At 37.7% G+C, this 20,928-nt stretch overlaps 3 protein-coding genes across 7 annotated transcripts; all 3 read left to right on the top strand.

The window, feature by feature from the left end:
- Positions 1-2,256: 2,256 nt before the first annotated feature.
- LOC126790967 (RING-H2 finger protein ATL43) lies at positions 2,257-4,893 on the top strand. Its single transcript, XM_050517356.1, has one exon. The coding sequence runs from the start codon at positions 2,797-2,799 to the stop codon at positions 4,456-4,458; it is 1,662 nt and encodes a 553-aa protein (XP_050373313.1). The 5' UTR covers positions 2,257-2,796; the 3' UTR covers positions 4,459-4,893.
- Positions 4,894-10,446: 5,553 nt separating this feature from the next.
- On the top strand, positions 10,447-16,105 carry LOC126790438 (uncharacterized). Of its 3 annotated transcripts, none has more exons than XM_050516670.1 (9): positions 10,447-10,828; positions 10,912-11,149; positions 11,283-11,347; positions 11,461-11,525; positions 13,200-13,286; positions 13,388-13,518; positions 14,147-14,252; positions 15,346-15,576; positions 15,933-16,062. In XM_050516670.1, the coding sequence occupies exons 1-8, from the start codon at positions 10,656-10,658 to the stop codon at positions 15,555-15,557; spliced, it is 1,077 nt and encodes a 358-aa protein (XP_050372627.1). In that variant the 5' UTR covers positions 10,447-10,655; the 3' UTR covers positions 15,558-15,576; positions 15,933-16,062. The 3 variants fall into 3 exon arrangements, with proteins under 3 accessions (XP_050372627.1, XP_050372628.1, XP_050372626.1); XM_050516669.1 differs by having other exon boundaries at positions 10,448-10,828; positions 15,958-16,105; XM_050516671.1 differs by lacking the exon at positions 15,933-16,062 and having other exon boundaries at positions 14,152-14,252; positions 15,346-15,493.
- On the top strand, positions 15,984-20,849 carry LOC126790437 (probable LRR receptor-like serine/threonine-protein kinase At1g56140). Of its 3 annotated transcripts, none has more exons than XM_050516666.1 (8): positions 15,984-16,133; positions 16,368-17,639; positions 18,178-18,348; positions 18,445-18,575; positions 18,810-19,023; positions 19,147-19,378; positions 20,056-20,206; positions 20,295-20,849. In XM_050516666.1, the coding sequence occupies exons 2-8, from the start codon at positions 17,618-17,620 to the stop codon at positions 20,619-20,621; spliced, it is 1,248 nt and encodes a 415-aa protein (XP_050372623.1). In that variant the 5' UTR covers positions 15,984-16,133; positions 16,368-17,617; the 3' UTR covers positions 20,622-20,849. The 3 variants fall into 3 exon arrangements, with proteins under 3 accessions (XP_050372623.1, XP_050372625.1, XP_050372624.1); XM_050516667.1 differs by having other exon boundaries at positions 16,039-16,133; positions 17,598-17,639; XM_050516668.1 differs by lacking the exon at positions 16,368-17,639 and having other exon boundaries at positions 15,995-16,133.
- The last annotated feature ends 79 nt before the right edge of the window (positions 20,850-20,928 follow it).

Here is a 20,928-nt window from a genome sequence, read left to right as displayed (position 1 = left end):
GTTGTAAATTACAATAATATTGCTTATATATTTTTTTCATTTAGATATAAATATATATATATATATATATATATATATTAAATTATTTAAATATAATTATAATTAACGTGTCTGTGTCTAACAAAAATTTTATTTGCCGTGTTCGCATATCAAATTGTATCAAATATGGACACTCGTGTCCGTATCCGTACTACATAGAATATATGTAATGCTTTGTAAGTCATTGGAGAAGCCTTGTACAACTAATTGAGCCGGCTAATATCAAGTTGTCGTAGGACCAACAAAGGAAACTTGATCAAGTTCGGAACAAGAAAAGAGTCAACACCAACCATGTTTGCTTTCAATCACGAACAAAGTTTTGGGTAGAGAAGTGTTTGATCTTTATTCAAACTAGATGATTAAAATTTGTTTGGAAGCTTGAGTGATATCTTGTCAATGTTTTGGTGTTTGTGATGACAACAAAAAACAGTGTGAAGGTGAAAAAAATAAGTGTCCAGATTATAAGAATTAAGAAGTTGGACAATGCATGCCATGTTCACACAATTACAAAGGTAGGGACTCATTTGCAAAAACAAATGTACAATACTATGTTATATATGATGCTACTCTTCTCTATATCCTTCATGAGTTGAGCATCATAAGTGAGTTGGTTGGTATCACAGTGATCGATACCATGATATGATAGCATTCAACAAAATTATTTTATCGTCATTTGTAGGAACCAATCTTGTGTTCAAAAGTTTCGGAGAATAATTATGATATCGTCATGGCATCAACCGATCTCCAGTTTTCCTAAAAGCTTATCAACCAAATATTTTTTTTATAGAAGAAACGTAAATATATTAATCAAGAAGCCAAGTTTACATCAGTTTGTAGCAAATCCTCTAAGAACAGGAGAGGAGAGCTGAAAGTATTACAAGCAATGCCCATTTTGCAAGATGATGAGCCACACCATTACTCTATGGATATGTTTGAAATGAGATGCAATTTTCAAATTTATTAGGGTTATAGTTTAGACCATCAATTGAGAGTACTAGGATTAAGAGAACAAGGTGGAAAAAATGAGAAACAACATCATGTGCTCATTGATAACTAGGGTAGTATATATCAGGTCCCAAGTCGGAGTTGGCATTTGCTGGTCATACATATGTTACTAATAATTGTATTGTGGTCAAGAGAGTCTCATTGAGGATTCATGTGGTACCAACGTACACATTTACTTGGAAGAGGTAACATGAATTACATTTTCAACATCCGGGTGGTACCACAAGTTCGATACAATTGAGAGTACCACAAGTTGGATTGAAATTTTATCACTACTGTTAAATTAAGCATTTGCATAAAATTAACGACACACGAAACCATATCCGAATTTCTGCCGAATTTATGCGCATGCGTAGTTGAATTCCTGATTTTTTTTTCAAAATTCTCTTGTAACTTTGCTCCGATAAAAAGAAATTGTTTTTTTTTTGTTATCATTCAACTACAATATATGCATTTTCTAAATTCAAAATTTCAACCATCATCACATCAAGTAACCTAAAAGATCATCTGAGATTACTTGGAATAATGGATTGACAGAAGCTGGACGTATGAGTGATATGACATCATGTGCTCATAAATAACACTGGGGTAGATATCAGGTTCCATGTCGGATCGAGTTGGCATTTGTTGGTCATATGCTGCTAGTAGTTGAATTGTAGTCACACTAGTCTCCTAGAGAATTCATGTGGTACTAACCCTCACAATCATAATAACTCGGAAAGAGATTATATGAATCAGTCTGGTGTACCACTACTATTGCTCAATACTATCTATATATCTAATTCAATTTTACCCAATACATAAATAAGAAGTAATTACTACCTGACATTGTTGGTGCGTTTTGATGGTTACATCACATTCAAGTATTTTACATGAGTTACACTGATAGTTTACAAATTTTGAAATCTATACAAACAAGGGCAAATTGAATTTCATCGTAAAATTGACCACACAAGAAACCAGATCTGATTTTTCTTGACAATACGCCCGTAGTTGTACTCCTGGATACGCATTGTATTAGTCACCTTGGTTGTAGACCTGTAGATTTGTAGAGTCCCCACCTAGTGACATAACCTTCAAACAAATGCAACCTTGTAGGTTCATCTAAATTCAAGGTTCAAATAAAGAAAATTTGTTACCAAATTCAACCACATGCATTTACTGAGTTCAAGATTCAGTCAAATTGAAATTGACTACTGCAACAGTGTCGACCCATCATGTTAGGTCTAGCAGCATCTATATATAACAGAAGGTGATACTACGCAACATAGCTCTGCAGAATAAAACGGACACATATATCCCATCCCAGAATAGAAGAGAAAAAGCATGGTGTCCTCAAACTAGAATGATCCATCTATATATCTGCACCCACAAAATCCCCAGCCTAGCCTCCCTCAACCAAAAAGGTCACCGGGGCCATATCATCAACCTTGTGCCATTGTCCGTTGTTGGTCACATACATGCCTGATGCGTCACATGTTTCTGTTACCGTAACGATCAAATCACCGGTCGGACGTCGCGTCGCTTAATTTCGTGCTCAATCACCGGTCTGGAACGTCACGTCGTGCTCAATCCGTCACGTCGATATTGTGCCTCCGGTTGATCCATCTTCTTCATCAAAACCCTCCTCTCAGGTTCCGTTACTGTCTTCTGTCCTTGTTAGGCCACCCATGGAGCTTTCTTCAATTATGCAAGTAATTATTCCAGTTCCATCCAATAGAAGAAAAGAAATGGGAAAAATGATAATGTGGGATGAGATATATTGATGCCTTTGTCTGGTTTTGTTTGTACGTTTGGACAAGAATCTCAGAATCACCAAAAAAGCCAGAGGCCCCAGCCCTCATTTTCCGCCATCAAAATCTACAAATCCTCTCACCCTCTCACACCTTTCCTCTTCTTCTTTCTTTCTTTCTCTACTTCCTTCAATTTCTGTCCCTCCCAACCAAAATGGGCTGCTTTCTTTTTCTCTCTCTCAAGCCCACCGCCGCCGCCTCCTCCTCCTCCGCCGCTTTCTTTGTTCTTTTTCTAATCACACTCCTCTCTTTTCTCTCCACACCCTCCAATGCCGACCCCGACAGCCCCAAACTCGGCGACATTGCCACCACCTTCCCAGCCTCGCCGCCTAGCGATGAAGACACCGTGGACTCCGCCATCAAGCCCAACTCCTTCCGCCCCAGCATAATCGTCATCGTCGGAGTCCTCACCACGCTCTTCACCCTCACTTTCCTCCTCCTCCTCTACGCCAAGCACTGCAAGCGCGGCAGCTTCGTCGTCAACTCCTCCGGCGGCCCTCCCCGCGCTGCGGCGCTCCGTAAAAACTCTGGCATCGACCGCACCGTCGTCGAGTCCCTCCCGGTCTTCCGGTTTGGGTCGCTCCGCGGGCACAAGGACGGGCTGGAATGCGCTGTCTGCCTGACCCGGTTCGAGCCCACCGAGGTCCTCCGCCTCCTACCGAAATGCAAGCACGCCTTCCACGTGGAATGCGTCGACACGTGGCTCGACGCCCACTCGACCTGCCCGCTCTGTCGCTACCGGGTCGACCCGGAAGACATTCTCCTCATCGAAGAGACCCGCTTCCTCCCCCACCAGAACAGCAGCCACCCCCAGACTCCCGCTCCGCCGCACCAAAACGACGTTGTCATCGACATCGAAAACGACAGCAGCCACCCTGGCTTCCGCCGCGTCTCCGGCCGCCACTCGTCCGCCTTGGAGCGGCAGCCCGGCTCCTCCAACGACAATACATCCTCCTTCCGGCGGTCCTTCGACAGCTGGACCTGGTTCCGGAAAAAGACCGAACCCACCTCCACCTCCACCTCCGCCGCCGGAGGCATCGACCGTCCGAGAAAAGACGGCCTTCTTTTACCGCAAGAGAAAACACGACTAGAGCACAGAATCATAGTCTCCTCCCCAAGATCAAGCAACACCGGTAACAATAACGGAAACAGTAACGGCGTGAACCAGCGGTGGAGCGACGTGGAGGCCTCGGATCTTCTGTACCTGCAGTCGGAAATGATCATGAGCGATAGCGACGTGACACGTCAGCGGCAGCAGCAGGGTGAGGTAGCGTCGCGCAGTGGCAATGGGGCCGTTATTAATGGGGGGAGTGGGAGTGGCAGAGGCGTAATAAGTGAGAGAAGCGTGTCGGAAATCACGGGGCTGAGCAGGTTCGCGAGCAGAGGGAGCGGTAGTAATGACAGAAGCAGCAATCATCATAATAATACCAACACTAATCACCGGAGCCAAACCCAAAACCAAAACCGGCAGCAACAGCGACAGCTCAAACTCGCTTCCAGGTGGGTGGCCTGGATTTCGTCCCACCACTCACGGCTACCGCCACCTGTACGGCCAGATCGCCAAAAAACTCCTCCTCCGCCACCTCCACCGCCATTACCGTCGACTGTACCCACCGGTTGAGTTCCTCTCTCTCAACCCTTTTGTGTTTAGTTATACACAAGACGACGGAGAGGTGAGATATGAAAGGCGACAAGTGCACAACCCGGTAAGTTCCAAAAGGGTTTCTGATTGTTTCGGGTTCTGGGGAAGTGAAGTGAAGTGGAATCGGGGGAGAGTTGTCGTAGCGTGATAATTGTTTGAAATAGATGGGAAAGGATGGTTGGCGCTAGAAGTTAGAAAATTAGATACACAGGCAGAGGGATAGATATTCCAGACAACCACGGACGCCGAGACGGCACGTGGATTTTCTGATACAGAAAAAATTGTACTTTGGGTTTTGGGTGTTGGCCATTTTGCATGTGTAGAGATATTCTTATTCTTCTAGAATAATTTAGTGTACTTGATTAGCTCATTTTATTTGGATTAGATACTTGGATCAGAGGGTTTTGATCTTATTATTGCAATTGTTTCGATGATGATCAGAATGTGAACATAGGGAGTGAATGATTTGTTCTCTTTTAATGTTTCACATATAACACAGGTCATTTTAACACTTGATATTTATTTGTTCTCCTTCGCATGAAAACTAATAATTGTTACCTAATTTAATTCTAACAAAATTGAAAACACCTATATTCAAATACAATTTAGGATGAGCATTGTCGAACACACAATGATACTCGTCCGGGTGTTCCAGCGTTTTATGCCATTTGATGTTTAAAGAAGGCATAAGTGAGATATTTTTATACAAAAACTTGTTAGTTTCTTCCCATATCTCATATGAACTATCTAATTTAAATTGGCAATGAAAACGAAACAAAACTATAAGAATTTATTCAAAATTTGTTATTACGAACATGAACCACGGACCCATGCCCTTAAATGGCTTCAAATCAAGAGCTTCTGATGGTTGCATGGTGTCACTGCTGGTGAGGGACATGTTAACCGTATATGCTGAAACAATCATGCACAGCCTATGCAATTGAGAGAATTCTTTATCACAAGAGTGAGATGAGGCCATGAGATTCGTAGCTGGATTCTACCATCATTAATCAAAGCTGCCCCATACCCTCAGAGTCTGCACACGTACAGCCGCTATCAACCCTACTATGCTCTTCGCTCGTGTGTTTCTGCTTAAATCATTTGAGAATATAATTGGTATCCTGCAGGCTGCAGTGTATCTTGTTATATTTTCATGCATACAATACACTGCGCATGATATAATGTACAAATACATTATAAAATATAATAATAACACACTAATCTAGAGTCTCCTAATTTCAACTTATATAACAAATGACTTCTGTTGGTTTCTTGTTTCTGAACTTAGAAATAAATTAGAATAGAGCGCTCACTCAGAAGTCACAACATTTTCAATTATACATTAGAGTCGGTACCATTTTAGGCTCATCGAGTCTGAGGGGACGAAGGCTAGTGTCTCCGGTCTGGAGCATCTCTTGGCCACACGCTAGAGCTCAAATTCTCCTACCGCCCCTATGACCAAGGACTAAAATATCGACGATCATGGAAATATCGACCGTCTGAAAAATGGAAATTTCAATGGAAATATCGATTTTTGTAAAAACAATGACGGAAATTTGAAGATAAACATGAAAAATTTAATGAAACTTGAAAAGATGTTTGTTTGCTTAATTATCTACAATATTCAATAAGAAAACTCGGTATAACCATTGATCTATAGTGAGTGTATAACTCAAGGTGAAAAAATAAGAACTAAATCATTAAGTATTCTCAAAAGATTATTTTAGACAATTAAAGCATGATCTAATATGATGTAAAGAATGAATAATAAAAAAGTGATTCATCGGAGATGTAAATATTAAATTGTGTCTAATTATATAAAAATTATTTAAAGGTTTACAAAATTTGAATTTATTGGTAAATACAAAGGCAAATAAAAAATAGAAATAATTTGTTTTCAGATTTGTAGATGTTATAATAATTAAAGTTGCCATATATGAATAGATGTGAGGTTAGTGAAGTGGCAAACTCATTGGGTTTAAAATGAGGCAACCAAGGTTCGAATAAGGGGAAGTTGTTTTTTTTTGTTGAATTTTCAAATTTGAAAGGAAAGGGTGATGTGGCACATGAAATATCGAAAAATATCGAATATATCAATCGAAAAACTATTGCTTGGTCAAAGATGAGAAAAACGAAAATATCAAGGATATTTTCGATTTTTTAAACCTTCCCTATGACTAAACATTTGGTAGATGTTTTAGTCGACTTTGATGATGTTATGCAATTCTCTTATCATATTAAAGGTCGTTCCCACTTCATAAACTGGTTATGTCTTTTTTTTTTTTTGGTTTCCCAGGAAATCCCTCATCCTTTGAGAGAGGATTATATCTTAAAGCTGCGTCAGACCGCCGGGTTATTGCGGGGAAGCTCTCCCAACACTGATTGCTCTATTCACAAGACTCGAACTCAAGACCTTGCTTAAGGGGAACAAGCTCATTTCCACTTAAACCACCAAGTGTTGGTTAAACTGGTTATGTCTTTGATGTGCAGAATAGCGCGATATCTTGGAGGGCTAGAAAAAAGACCCTTGCCACCACTTCATATAATCAAACCAAGATCATTGTTTTTCATAAAACCGTGTATGAGTGTTGTTTGAGTCTTCCACTGATAAGCATACGTGCATTAATAAGGGTAATCATGACTGCATTGAGTAGTGGAAGCACATCAAAGACAACAACACCAAACATATTTCGTCAAAACTTTCTACAATCAACAATAGCAAGAGTAGTCTTTAAAGATACAAGTGAAGCAAATGCACTCTTAATAGAATGCCGTTAACTTGTTTACCAAGTCGTTGTCAAAGTCCACATTTGAGAAACATGATCGGAATATAGGAATTCAAAAGTTGTCTGCTAATGTAGATGACTAAGCTATCATCAGGGGGAGGTGCTGGATTTGAGAGGGAGTTTCCTAGCTCGCATGCAATAAATTTCTCATTTGTGAAGTGCCATGGTGTGGTCTTTTTCTGTATGTCCAATGTTAACTCCACCCCATGAATGAGGTGATTTCTGGCTTAATCTCCTCATATTCCGGCCGCTAGACCGGTGGTCGGAGGTCTAGAAGGCCTAGCAGGCAGGCAAGCCGATCCGGTAGCCTCTCTACTTGCTCGGGTATCGCCATTAACGCCACCCACGGTGGTTCGCCTAAATGATAGATGCTATGTGCTGGCACACGTTCCCACATTGAAGGAAGAGTCAGACACATTTCACAATGCACCTATAAATAATCTGCCTAAACTACCTAAAAGAGGTAACGTATTCCGAAGTCTTTAACTCTCAAACTTACTTTGTACCAGATACTAACTTAAGCTTCGGAGGGTCAAAGGTCGGTGCACCGCTAGTCTTTTGAATTTGACTTGTGTTGTGTGTAGTTCGCACTGAGCTGATACATCAGAATACAAGGCTACGAGATGCTAAATCCCCGAGATTTGGCTCTCGTAACATCCAATGTTTATTTTTGTCTAAGAAGTTTTATTTACTTGGAAAGATTTTAGCGAGGTAACACGAAAAACACCATGTTATACATTAAATACACACAAAGGGAAGTGTTCGGATATATTGTTGTTTGTTTGCAAGAGAAAATAAAGAAAAATGATGGAGAATGAATATATCTTTCAATACAGTGAGAAAATCCATGAAAATGTCTGAAATTTTTTAGTTCAAGGCCAAACAATTTTGGACTGTGGTATATATAATTAACACTACTGAGTAGATGAGTTTCCATGAGTATATAATTTCATTATACAATTTTAAATACCCTCAGATTTTTATTCATTTAAAAAATCTTGATTGAATACCTTTAGCCTTTCATAAATTTCATAAAGAATTTTTAAAATTCTAGTTTAATACAACTTCAAAATTCTATGAATTGTTTTAAAACTCCCACTAAATCATATAGTCTTCTTGGAATTAAATTTAATACCTTCAAAATAAGTTAAGTATATTCCCATGATTTACCTTAGTACTAAAAGTATATCACCAGAGATAGCCCTTATAGTCCTCTGTATAGAGATCAATACAGCACAACTTTTCTCTGGATGACCAAACCGTAAGTACTTTTTTTTTTTTCAAAACAGAACTCGTTTGGCTGCTCATAATTACGAAAAAGAATTATCTGGCACTATGATCAAACATGGAGATGAGATCTTCCCTCCACAAACGGAAGAAAAAAGGGAGGGCCACCTCCAACCCGATGCCCGACAAGATTGCCGAAGCTGCTACCAACGTCGTCCACCTTCTACATCTCACCGCCACCATTAGAAAGTACTAGTCTCGTACCCATGCGATGCACGTGATTTTATAACACAAGTTTGTCATTTGCAACGTTTAATTTAAGTTTTAAAATGTAATGTTGTTATGTTATTTTATTTACCACGAAGGATAGTTTTGAAAAAAAAAAACATAATCAATGTTTTTACGTAATTGTCCTTATGACTATGTGTGAGAGTAAAATTACAGAAGGATAGACTTGGAAGTTCGTAATTTAGTGGTGCTTGGAGTGTTGGCTTTATAGTAGTAGAGATATGGATTAGGGTAAGGAGGAGAGGAAGGAGACGAGCCATTATTTATAAAACAACTTATACTTGAGATAATGATGGTTAACTAGAGACATTCTTATTCTTGTAGAATAATTTAGTGTTAGTTAGCTCATCTTGTTTGGATTAGAGACTTGGACTCCGAGGGCTTAAATTATTGCAATTGTTTCGATAATGATCATTATTTAAATTGAGAAAATATTGAGAATGCGATGACAGGAGTGAATGATTTGTTATGTTTTAATGTTTTACAATATAACACAAGATACTTATTTTAATACAGGATGGTCATTCGTTCTCTTTGGCATGAAAAACTAATAGTTGTTAACCTAATTAAACTTTTACAAAATTAAAAACACTACACTCAAATACTAATTAGGATGCATGAGTATTGTTGATGCAATGACGCACAATGATGCTCATTTAGTTTGCCGTTTGATGTTTAAAAGGTGCATAAGGACGGGGTGTTTGTATATATAAAATTGTTAGTTTCTTCCCATATCTCATATGAATGATCGAATTTAAATTGGTAATGAAACAAAACTATAAGAAAAATTTATTCAAAAAAATTGTTATGATCATGAACGACGGACCCATGGTCTTAAATGGCTTCAAATCAAGAGCTTCTAATGGTTGGTGTCACACTGCTGGTGATGGACATGTTAACCATATGTGCTGAAAGTCTGAAACAATCATGCACAGCCTATGTTATTGAGATTTCTTTATGATCACAAGAGTGAGATGAGGCCATGAGGTCGTAGCTGGATTCTACCATTATTAATCAAAGCTGCCCCATACCCTCGACTCGAATCTGCACACGTACAGCCGCTATTAACCCTACTATGCTCTTCCCTCGTGTGTTTCTGCTAAAACATTTGACTGATTTGAGAATATAATTGGTATCCTGCAGGCTGCAGTGTATCTATACACTATATCACGTAGTTTTGCCGTCAATATCATGTATTGGGTACAGTGAGTAGACTGCATAATATAATGTCCAAATACATGATCAAGATGATAATTACACACTAATCTAGGGCCTCCTAATTTCAACTTTATAACAAATGACTTCTGTTCGTTTCTTGTTTCTGAACCTAGAATTTAGAATAAAGCTTACTCACAAGTCACAACTCTTTCAGTTATGATAGTATAATTATACACATGAGAGTGGTTAAGGTAGGAAACCATTACTTTTGATATAATGAAGATGAAAGAAGCAACATTATCATTTTACCAAAATCTTCTCGGTTTTTATTGTATGTGGTAAAAAAAAATTTATGCTAATATTAGTGTAGCCAATGTTTAAAAATTGCGTTGAAGGTGTAGAATGCATGTTCCACCACTGGTGAGGCATTCTATCCAATCCAAGGCTTGAAGGTTGTGAATTGTGATAAGATATATGGTGCAACTGTGAAGCTAAACACATAACGAGTTGGGTGCCTGGGTCTGAAGCTTTGAACTTGGAAGGATCTAGAGTCGTCTCGTTCTTCAAAACTGACCAGTGCAATTTTTTGAACAAGATCAGTGCAATTTTTGATACGTGTAAATAAATGGTCGCTGTTTGAACTAGTAGTTAAATCGTGCGGCTCTCCTGGCCGTTTCAGTTGGTCTTGCCTTCATCCGTTGGGGTGACCAAAAGAGAATGCAGTCTTCTTTCTTCGGTATGGCCGCCAAATTCCATTGCACAACACCATTGGTTGTCTATAAGCAGAGACCCGCCTTGCTCCGGAGCCCCGGGAACTTCATATTCAAGTGCTTTAATCGAAACCCAGTTCATAGTTTGGTCATCCAAGTCACCTCCACCGTTTCTACAAGGTCTGTCGGTCACTTTTATTCAACACCTTCAACTCGTTACAAATTATTTAATGGACTAATCGTTGCATTGTTTATGGGAGCAGATGGGATTTCCTAAAGTGCAATAACATCTCTTGGAGATGGGTTTCTCAGATTGTCTCGTTATACTTGTTCTTTCTCAACATTGTTGCTGGTGCTCAGGCCTATGATTACTCAGCTCCTGTTTATGCTTGTGAAGATGTTAACAGTTACTATGCCAATGTGGGGAATTTAGTGGGTAAATCACTCAAGAGGAAACTGAATTCTATTATTGGCAAGCATCAATCTTTATCTTACAGAGAGGTGATATATATATATATATATATATATATATATATATATATATATATTTTTTTACTGATACTATGTTTAGTGGAGTTTGAGTCTCTTATGGTGATTTATTTCAATAGTTTGAGTCAGTGGTTTATGGGATTAGGTGTGGAATGCTCTTAAGATTCTAGATGCTTCGGATGTTGACAACCCAGAAGCTTCATCAGGGATGTAAGGAGTAATCAAACTTCAAGACAGCTTTGTGCAGTTTGTAGTGTGCTAGTGGTAATCGTTACGTTTTATCCGTGCCTGTTGCCCAATTAACTACCGTTTTTTGTATGCAGAGTTGAAATCTACTCGCTGAAGGTTGTACCAAAGTCATTAGCAGGAAAGCCTGAAGGATGGAATAGTGAGTCAATTACTATTTTCTACAGTTTCTGTGATTTTGATGTGGGTTTTTTACAATTATGTTGAACTTGATTTCAGGCCAAAGAAAAGTTTTATGATTTAACTCATTCGCTTACACTCTATAAGTATTATTGTTTTGGAATGTTGAAACTTGAAATAAAAGTATCCGAGTCGAAGAGGGAATGCTTTGTTGATAAGAAAAGAACTAACCCTGACATTGGTTGAGCACTTGAACTAAATGAAGTATCAAGTATCAAGGATAATCGAAGCTACAATCTCAGTCTAGATTTATGCTTCCTTTAGTCACAGTTCATGATTTTTGTAGTTTCGATTTCACATTAGATGATACAGTGCTGTAGCATCTGTTCCAGTTCAGAATAGTGAAGAACAACTCTTTGAATGGCTTCTAATTTATTAACATTTACATGAGTCAAGTGGTGGAGAACTCGTGTTGTGAGGCTTGAATGAATACCACCTCTTCCGTTTTATTTTTGTAGAGACATTCTAAGTCTTCATAGAAAGGAGAAAACATGAACCAGTTGACATTTACCAGAATTTTGTTTCAAAGTCTGGAATTTTCTACTGCTAAGGATCAGTTCACATAATAGCTGATATATTCCCAATTTTAGAGGGCTCTGAGGAATGTAGCTAAGTGACCTCATATATATATATATATATATATTTTTTAAGTTGTAGCCTTTCGAAATGCAGGTTCTAAAATAAGCAAACTTAGAGAGCTGCTCACAGCATGAATATAGAAATGAAGAGAGAAGGACGGGTGTTATACTGTATTACCCACAGAGGGATGAGTTGTTATGAGAAAAGGTTATAATTGGTTGGCCATAGTGTGATATCTTTTGGGTTGTATAGTAGAAGATAGAGATGGACTCTTGTATCTTTCCCTGCACCAGAAATTTCGATGTTTGAGCTACGTGTAACTCAAAGGAACTCACCATATTGGACAACAAGAATAAGGAGAGTACCGTATGAAATAAAGTTAAAGTCGTCTAAATATGAACTCTTCAATAGACTCATATCTTAACTTCAAACTAATTGCTGGTTTGACACTAAGTGAAGTTACACGGCAACAAGATGTTGGAAACTATTGGTTTCTGCCATGTCCTGTGTAATATGGCCAAATTAGCAAACCTAGGATCAACTAGATGTTGCATAGTGGGAGAGGGGAGCCAACATCTCAATTTACATTTAGGTGTCTACTGAGTTCCGAAATCAGAAAGTTGTGTGTTTGTTGGAAATTTTGATGCAAGATGTTCTGGCTTTATTTAGTGGTTTTCTGAAGGTTAATAAATATATGGCCTGAATCTAAGAGTTTTGAAGTGGGCAGTGGGATGGGTGATTTTCTACTTTACACGCAATAATTAAGGCACCTCAGTTGCTACTTTTGCAATGTTAATTTAGTTGTGATGCTTCTTGAGAAGACAAAAAAAATATAGAGGGGGCATTGTAGCTCCAGTGGATAGCATAAATCTAGTTTCCAGATCCCCTGTACCTCCTTGCCCTCCCCTCTAATCAAAAGAACAAAATTAAGTTTATTTGGTACAGGTTTCTTTTCTTTTTTGATAATGTTTTCTTTGTTATTCTTTAGATTGCTGCTTTCTTTTACTCAGCAATTTACAACGATCTCTGCGATCTTCAAAATCTGCTGCTATTTCAGGAGAGCACTTATGGCCACGATCTTATGGTTTGAAAAATGGTCCATCCCTGACTGATATACACAACATTCGTCCTGCAGATGTGAATGGTAAGATCACTAATATGCAAGTGAGAAGTAATTATCTCAAAAACCATCGTAAAATTAGAACTTTCAGAGAAGCAGTGGAAACTTTTGAATTTTTTTTGTAGTTAATTCCTCCAGGGGGAACAAATACTATGGAGAATGCATTGTCACTTCAGCTAAATGTTTGAAGCCAGCAAACAAAGAAGCTGCTTTGGACACAGAAACTGATAAGAGTAGATGGGCACCACCTAAACAGGTTTTTCATATATTAATTAATTTTATGTGAATAGCATAGTTTTCTCTCTTTTTATAATGAGTAAAAAATTTGAATTTATAAAACATATAAGATCTCCATGGAGGGAGTATATATTAGAGAAACTAAGAAGATGAGGAGAATGATGATGTGGTAGATTCTAAAGCATATCTGTATGCTTCTGTACAAACAAGTTCACAGCCAACATCTATGTTGGAAGCATTAATGTACAGCTTCTGATAAGAAACTTAACAGGAAAAAATGTAAATTTCACCTAGTGAATTGTTGGTTATTTAAGAAGCAAAACAAGATTCAGTTTGTTCCAAACTAGGTAGTTGATCTCTAACAAGGAGGGATCCAGGCACTCCTTACCAGTTTAGGCCGTAATGAGGTTGTTGCTACTGGGGTTCAATATATTATGGTACCAGGGTTCATCTGGAAAGAAATGCCTATTCTTGCAGGGTTAAATATATTTTGTACCATAACAATCTAAATAAACTTTGTACCTGAATCCTTAATGAGGTTGTTGTCGCTCTATCTGGCCACCAAAATTAGTGATATGTAAATCTCGTTACAGTCCATTCCATATAAATTATTTTCTTATGCGATCTTCTTTCTCATGCCATGTAAGCATAGAGGAGATATTGCAAGGGCACTGATGTACATGGCAGTATGTTATGGGTATCACCAACCAGATGGAGGTCCAGTTCTTCACCTCTCAGATTCTCCAAAAATTTGTAAGTTGGAAGATAAATGAGTTAACGTTATTTGAGTATCTTGAACTGTGATTGTCTCCATGCTCCAATAAGGGACTTGAGTCGGCATTAGGAACCACTTGTGAATGTCAGCATACTGTACATTATTAGTGTAATGCATCAAACATGCTGACGTTGACAGAGACTTCCACAACCATCAGCACATTTTCTGGTTTCCTTGTTCTCTAAACCAGCATCTATGAATGGAAAAAAAAATAAATTAAAAAGCCAGTGTGTTATAATCACTGTAGAATTTCTGTGGGTAGTAGCTTTCACTCCCTTCTGAGACATTTTTCATATACATATTATCATGTCGCGATAGATTTGAACCATTTGTTAGAATCTTATGTGATTACAAGGCCCTCTTAACTCATGTTTCTCTGGCCATATCCATTCCTTGTTTGAGATTCATAGCAAACCCTTTGATCCAACAAACATAAAAATTTCAGAATAAACCACAAGTATCAATATACCACTATATGGCCTGCAACTTCCATCTGCATCTGGTGGGGGTTTTCATTTTGTCAAGGAGGTTTAGAGTCATGGACTTCGTTTGCACTTGACCATTTCCTAAAAAGTCACCAATAACAACCGTTTGCCAAGGAGCCAAGGAGGAGGGTGGAGTTCTGTGTCAACAAAAGAGCCACGTGTTGACTTCCAAAAATGACCATAAGTTGGAAACAACGGAATAGACCAAGGAGACTTCAGATTGATCATCAAACCATACTTTTGAAATTCAAGGAGAATGAGTGAGCAGCTACTCATTGTACCTACATTATTTCAAAGTTTTAGCGCATATCTACGACCTGAGTAAAGGTGGACTTATGATAAGACCTAAATCAGCTGTGTTGTTTGCTAAGTAGTGGACTTGTACAACAGCAAGGTTTAGTAATGTATAAATGATTATTAATAGTCTAATGGCGAAGTGCAATATTAGTGTAAAAATTGATTTCTGTTTGGTTTTTATTTGCTTTATCTTAAAAGTATATGCTAATCTTACTGATTAGGAACTAGAATGTATTTCTTTTGTTGGCCTAGATCTAAGTGGTTTAACTTACTGGGTTCATTGGTGCAGCAAAGAGTGAGATGGGACTGCTTTCTACGTTGTTAAAGTGGAATGAGATTGATCCCCCTTCAAGAGAGGAGAAATTGAGAAATGACAGGGTATGCAAATTCTATCAACACAACAGAAATCCTTTTGTTGATCATCCAGAATATGCCACTCTTATATGGAAAGAACATATCTTGAGCCACGATAGCTTCCATCATTTTCCTAGAAGCCATTGATTTCAAATCAACAAACAAGGTACTAAGTCTTGAACTGCATCTACTTTTTAAATTAAAAAAGAATGAAAGTTGCAGAGCATAACATATAAATATCACATACACAATGCACAGCACATACGCACAGGAAAAAATTAAATTTATTAAGTTTGTTACTCTTGTGTAAAGGATACTGTGATGACTGATGAAACCCTTGTGTCAAGGCACAATGGTCTTCTTAAGTTGTGTGAATGATGCAAATACCATGTCTCCAGAAACTGCATCCCATAGTCCAATTTGATCCTCTTTCTTGCTTGTAAGAAGAATAGTTTCCTTGTGCTATTACGCCCTATATCATGTGAAGTGTTGACAACTATAGTTATTTGTGTGGTGCTGCAGGAAACTTAGTAAAGCAAGTCATCAGGAAACTGCAAGGAACGAAGCAGGAGAATTGTTATGTGGGCTGGCTGCAAAAGGTAACGGTCACGTCTAAGCCTTGATTCTTGGAATGATGGTCGGGGTATGGAGGAAGGTTGTTGTAATGTATGTGGTTTGTTTACATACCTATCAATCGATAGTATCATTGGAGGAAACTATGAGGTAAAATTAAGTATATTTATCTTCAAGTTCACATACTCTAATTATATATAAGCTTTGGGATAACCATCATTGTCTCTATATACATAGAAATGATCTCTTGTAAAATCTAAAGGTTACGTACTATTCCCAAATATCTTGGTGGACAAGAACAAAATCAACAATGTTTTTAATGCTATTATCTATTCTACTGTTGTTTATTATTGTCAACTTGTCATTGCATTATTTCTTATGCAGTAGATAGACTGGGTATGCAATCCTGTAGCACATAGAATACGAATCGGTTAGTCACATATATAGGCTTCTCTCAAGATGAACAAGTTTATAAATTGGTGACTTTGTGCCAACAAGCACTTCTTGTAAGTGAAGAATCTAGTTCTTGTCATGTAATCCATATAAACTGTGATTCTGTGAAACTTTTTGGCATGTAAAATCTATATGAATTGCAGCATTTGTAACTATGAAATGATTCGATGACACAGCAGCAAACAAGGTATTAAAGATCTAGAGAAAGATATTTGGATTCGTATGAAAACTGGTTCGATAAAAATCTTCTGTTTTTCTAATCTGTGCTATCGAAAATCTTCTGTAACTATTAACAATGTTACAATGTGACAACTGTTATTGTGATTGTTAAGTTAAAACTTCATTTTATTAGTAATCAAATTCTATATTGTTTGAAGGGGCCGACTCATGTCTAAGACTCTAAATCACTTTTCTCATTCTATAAATAAAATGAACATTAAGGTTTTTTTTTTCCTAAAAGAAGAGATATCATTGTGTCATGGTTATTATTAGGGTAACCCATTAAGGAATTAGACAGCCTAGTGAAGTAAATTTCTGGTGGTTTCACATTTGCCTTTAAAGATACCACTGCAATGTTCTCTGCATGGTATTTGGTCCAGTAGGGAAAGAGCCTACGCCAGATTAAATGAATATTACTGGTAGCTTGAAGAATGGAAAGTTCATTATTAATTTTATAAACTCCAAAAAGGTGTTGAGTTTGATGTTTGATACATAATACATTAGAGTTGAATGAAATTGGATACATGATTGCTATGTAATGGCATTACAACTAGCTAGCTAGCCAACAATGTAATAATTTTGGATACATATATTGTAATGAAATTGGATTTATTACAATATATGTGTGCATTACTATTACTGATACTTAAGTACGTCATTCAAATCCTTAACGTTGTCTTTGAGCAATTGGAAAATCCTTCGTTCCCACTAGTGGCCAAAACCTACATATTGTAATATCCGATATTCCTTTCTATCGATCACTTCTATGCTAATCCTCTATATCTTTACCTCAGTCTCTCCCCCACTAGTCTTTTACCAATGCCTGAAAACTTCACCAACAATGGATGGATGTGGCGGTTTATCTGCAAGTAGTTAAGCTGCAAGTAGTGCAATACCAGCAACACCAATCCCCACATTTAGATACATATTTTTCTGCTGCAGCATAAAACTATTGCCTCACCATGGCTCGGCGCTTGCTGGAAGGTAACGATTGCCTCTCTAGTTCGCTGCAGATACATTTCTGTTCAGCCTTGCGTATCATCATGTTGCTAAAATTGTCACAGTGATCATACCTGAGCACCAGAGCCTTATTTATAGTTTTGGTTATCTATTAGAAAATTCTTATGCTTTTGGTTTTTGCATCCTAAATCATTTGAAAACCACACCAGAGCTGATCGTGTTATAGGCGAGAGGATCAATCATCATATTAGCAGAAATTTTATGTACACTTGAGATCAATCATGCAGATTTCACACATAAAAAACAAATTTAAGGGTTTCATGAATAGTTTACCAGAAGCAAAGAGGCTTATAGCTAAGTCCATCTTAACGCTTATTTCATTGCCTAAAAGTCTTATTGAACACTGATAAAGAGTATTGAAGGAAGGTGCATCTATATATTCACATCCTATTCGTTAGAAAGATGCAGTAATCTGCTGCCTTGATTCTTTCTTTCGAGTATATATATCTTAATTCAATTCTATCCAAACTGAAGTATGTATTTACAATTTTTTGGGTTGAAGTGATGTCTCCAGCAGAACCCTCTCCATCTAAGCCGCGTTCTCCAGCCTTGTTCTTTTTTCTTGGAGGGATTATCTTGCTCATCGTTCTGCTTATAATTGTATTTATCTTTCGGAAAAAGATCAAACCACAAGAGATCAAGAAGCTGTTAGCAAGAGCCAGGAAGCAGCCAGGTTAGACTACTGATTCATTTTTTCCCAAAAAAAAAAAATTACAACCAAAATCTTGATCATAACATCAATCTTCTTTACTCTTTCATCTCAATGCAGCATCAACAGACGCCTTTAGTGGCGTCCTTAGAACAATAAGCTACTTTGACTTCCCAACATTGAAGAAGGCAACCAAGAACTTCCATCAGAACAACTTACTTGGAAGAGGTGGATTTGGTCCTGTCTATAGGGTACTAATTTTGGACATATGGAACTTATTTTGGTAGTATGTTTTCCAAGACTTGCCATGAACCCTTCAAGGGTTGAGAGTGATATATATCCGCACATTATATATGAGTTTCCACTTTCCAAAGGGATATGATAAATGGAAACAGTAATTCACTTGTAATGAACACATTGTTGGGGTCTTTTGACACATACTCGAGTTCCCTTTTTCTCTAACATGCATTTTATCTTATTCTTAGGGAAAATTGAAAGATGGGAGGTCAATTGCTGTTAAGAGGTTATCTCTTGATAAATCCCAACAAGGAGAAACAGAGTTTCTTGCAGAGGTAAGGTTGATCACTAGCGTCCAACACAGGAACTTGGTTCAACTTGTTGGATGTTGCTCACACGGGCCTCAGCGACTCCTGGTATATGAATACATGAAAAACAAGAGCTTGGACCATATAATATATGGTAACATTTCTTGGCTACTTTCCCTTATATCCATCTAAATATCAAAGTTGTGTCCACCTAACACTTGACCAAAGTACAAATCTGTCATTTCTGTTAGCTTAAGATTCTTTAAATGAAAAACAGGAAAGAGTGATCTGTTCCTGAACTGGAGAACTAGGTTCCAGATAATTTTGGGAATCGCTAGAGGCTTACAATATCTACATGAGGATTCCCCACTAAGAATTATCCACCGAGATATCAAGGCGAGCAACATTCTTCTTGATGAAAAATTTCAACCAAGGATTGGTGATTTTGGGCTAGCTAGGTTCTTCCCTGAAGACCAAGCTTATCTCAGTACAACATTTGCGGGAACTCTGTAAGTCCTTCAATTAAACATAAAATTTTAGGAGTCATTGATTAGATGCCACATGTTTTGCAGTTGTTAAAAATTTGGTAGTGTCTGCACCAGATTTTTCTGGAAAAAACAAATCAAGAAAGGAAGGAAAGAGAGATGGAAAATAGAACTGACATTATGAAAAGAACACTACGTACACTTGGTGCTACAAGCATCACAATCAACAAGGGTCTAGTATGCCACCACTTATTGTAGTCTTTGATCTACAGTTCTGAAGTTTCTGCTATAGTTACCAATTTAAGAGGGCAATATATACTTTAATCTTCTCTATATATGTTTGAACTCATATTTGTTACTCTTCATACCACATATAAAGTCAACCGGTTAGACTCCTATTATATATGAACAAATAATTTCTAGTGTTCACTAGAAAACAAAGGGTTTATCTCATAAGTCTAGATTTGGTCATACAAGAGTGAAACTAATTAGCGTCCTCGATCAGCAACAGCAAGTCATCCAAAACATCATATTATGTGAATTGCATTTGTGAGTTGTGACCCATCAACTGTTGAAACATACCACTAAAAAGAACTAGTAAACGCACACACCACTAAAAACTGGCCTTGAGAAAGAGTATTAATTCATTTCATTTTTTTGGTTTTTTTTTTTGAAGTAATTGTCTTTATCTGTTTCCTCAGAGGATATACAGCACCTGAATATGCTATCAGAGGAGAATTGTCTGAAAAGGCGGATATATATAGTTTTGGAGTTCTTGTGCTTGAAATAATTAGTGGCAGGAAAAACACAGATCTTAACCTAGAATCAGAAATGCAATACCTGCCTGAATACGTAAGGTTTCAATCTTTCAAGGAATCAATGACTCCTTTAAAAATGCTTGATATCAAGGAACTAATTAAGTTTCGCTTATAAAATTCAGGCGTGGAAGTTATACGAGAGATCAAAGGTGACTGATCTACTTGATCCGAAACTGCAAGATGATGGATTTGAGGCAAAGGATATTATGCAAGCAATCAATGTGGCATTTTTATGCCTTCAACCTCATGCAAATCTGAGACCCCCGATGTCAGACATTGTAGCAATGTTAACATGCAAAGTTCAGATCACCGGAATACTACCTATGAAACCGGCCTTTTTGGAGAGAAGACGGACCAAGGATGAAAACCTTTCGTGGGATACAATGTCGGATGTTTTCCCTTCTCCCGTTCCGAGTGAATCTCCCTCATTACATAAAGAACATGCTTGAGGGCAACTTCATGTTCCTGTCATCCAAAGGAAAATGAAATGATACCTGCAGGCTCTTCTAATAGGGATATCGTAAGAATATCTTTAAATGTAGCTTCACATGTCACATACATATGTAATTGTTTATTTCTTCATTTGTAGTAGAGGTAAAATTTTGAGAGGCATACTGTTGAGGAGCACAGAACTGGGTATGATTTGTATTTTTATATATCACCGGGTGTTTCAGCTTCCTTTCTCATGGAATCTGATCAAGTTTTCCTTCGATTAAAATTCGTAACAATCGTGCCCTTGAATGATTGTACATAAGA

This window comes from Argentina anserina, chromosome 4, assembly GCF_933775445.1.
Source record: "Argentina anserina chromosome 4, drPotAnse1.1, whole genome shotgun sequence".
NCBI classification, from domain to species: domain Eukaryota; kingdom Viridiplantae; phylum Streptophyta; class Magnoliopsida; order Rosales; family Rosaceae; genus Argentina; species Argentina anserina.
Note: the sequence above shows the minus strand (reverse complement) of the source record. Positions and strands in the feature narration are given on the sequence as shown.

Excerpts from the sequence above, each read along its gene's own strand:
- LOC126790438 (XM_050516669.1), top strand. The coding sequence starts at position 10,656 with ATGCAGTCTTCTTTCTTCGGTATGGCCGCCAAATTCCATTGCACAACA. Across the intron at positions 11,150-11,282 it reads AATCTTTATCTTACAGAGAG|GTGTGGAATGCTCTTAAGAT; the intron begins GTGATATATATA and ends TTATGGGATTAG. Across the intron at positions 14,253-15,345 it reads CTCAGATTCTCCAAAAATTT|CAAAGAGTGAGATGGGACTG; the intron begins GTAAGTTGGAAG and ends TCATTGGTGCAG.
- LOC126790437 (XM_050516666.1), top strand. The coding sequence starts at position 17,618 with ATGGCTCGGCGCTTGCTGGAAG. Across the intron at positions 18,576-18,809 it reads GATTTGGTCCTGTCTATAGG|GGAAAATTGAAAGATGGGAG; the intron begins GTACTAATTTTG and ends TCTTATTCTTAG. Across the intron at positions 19,024-19,146 it reads CTTGGACCATATAATATATG|GAAAGAGTGATCTGTTCCTG; the intron begins GTAACATTTCTT and ends AATGAAAAACAG.
- LOC126790967 (XM_050517356.1), top strand. The coding sequence starts at position 2,797 with ATGAGATATATTGATGCCTTTGTCTGGTTTTGTTTGTACGTTTGGACA.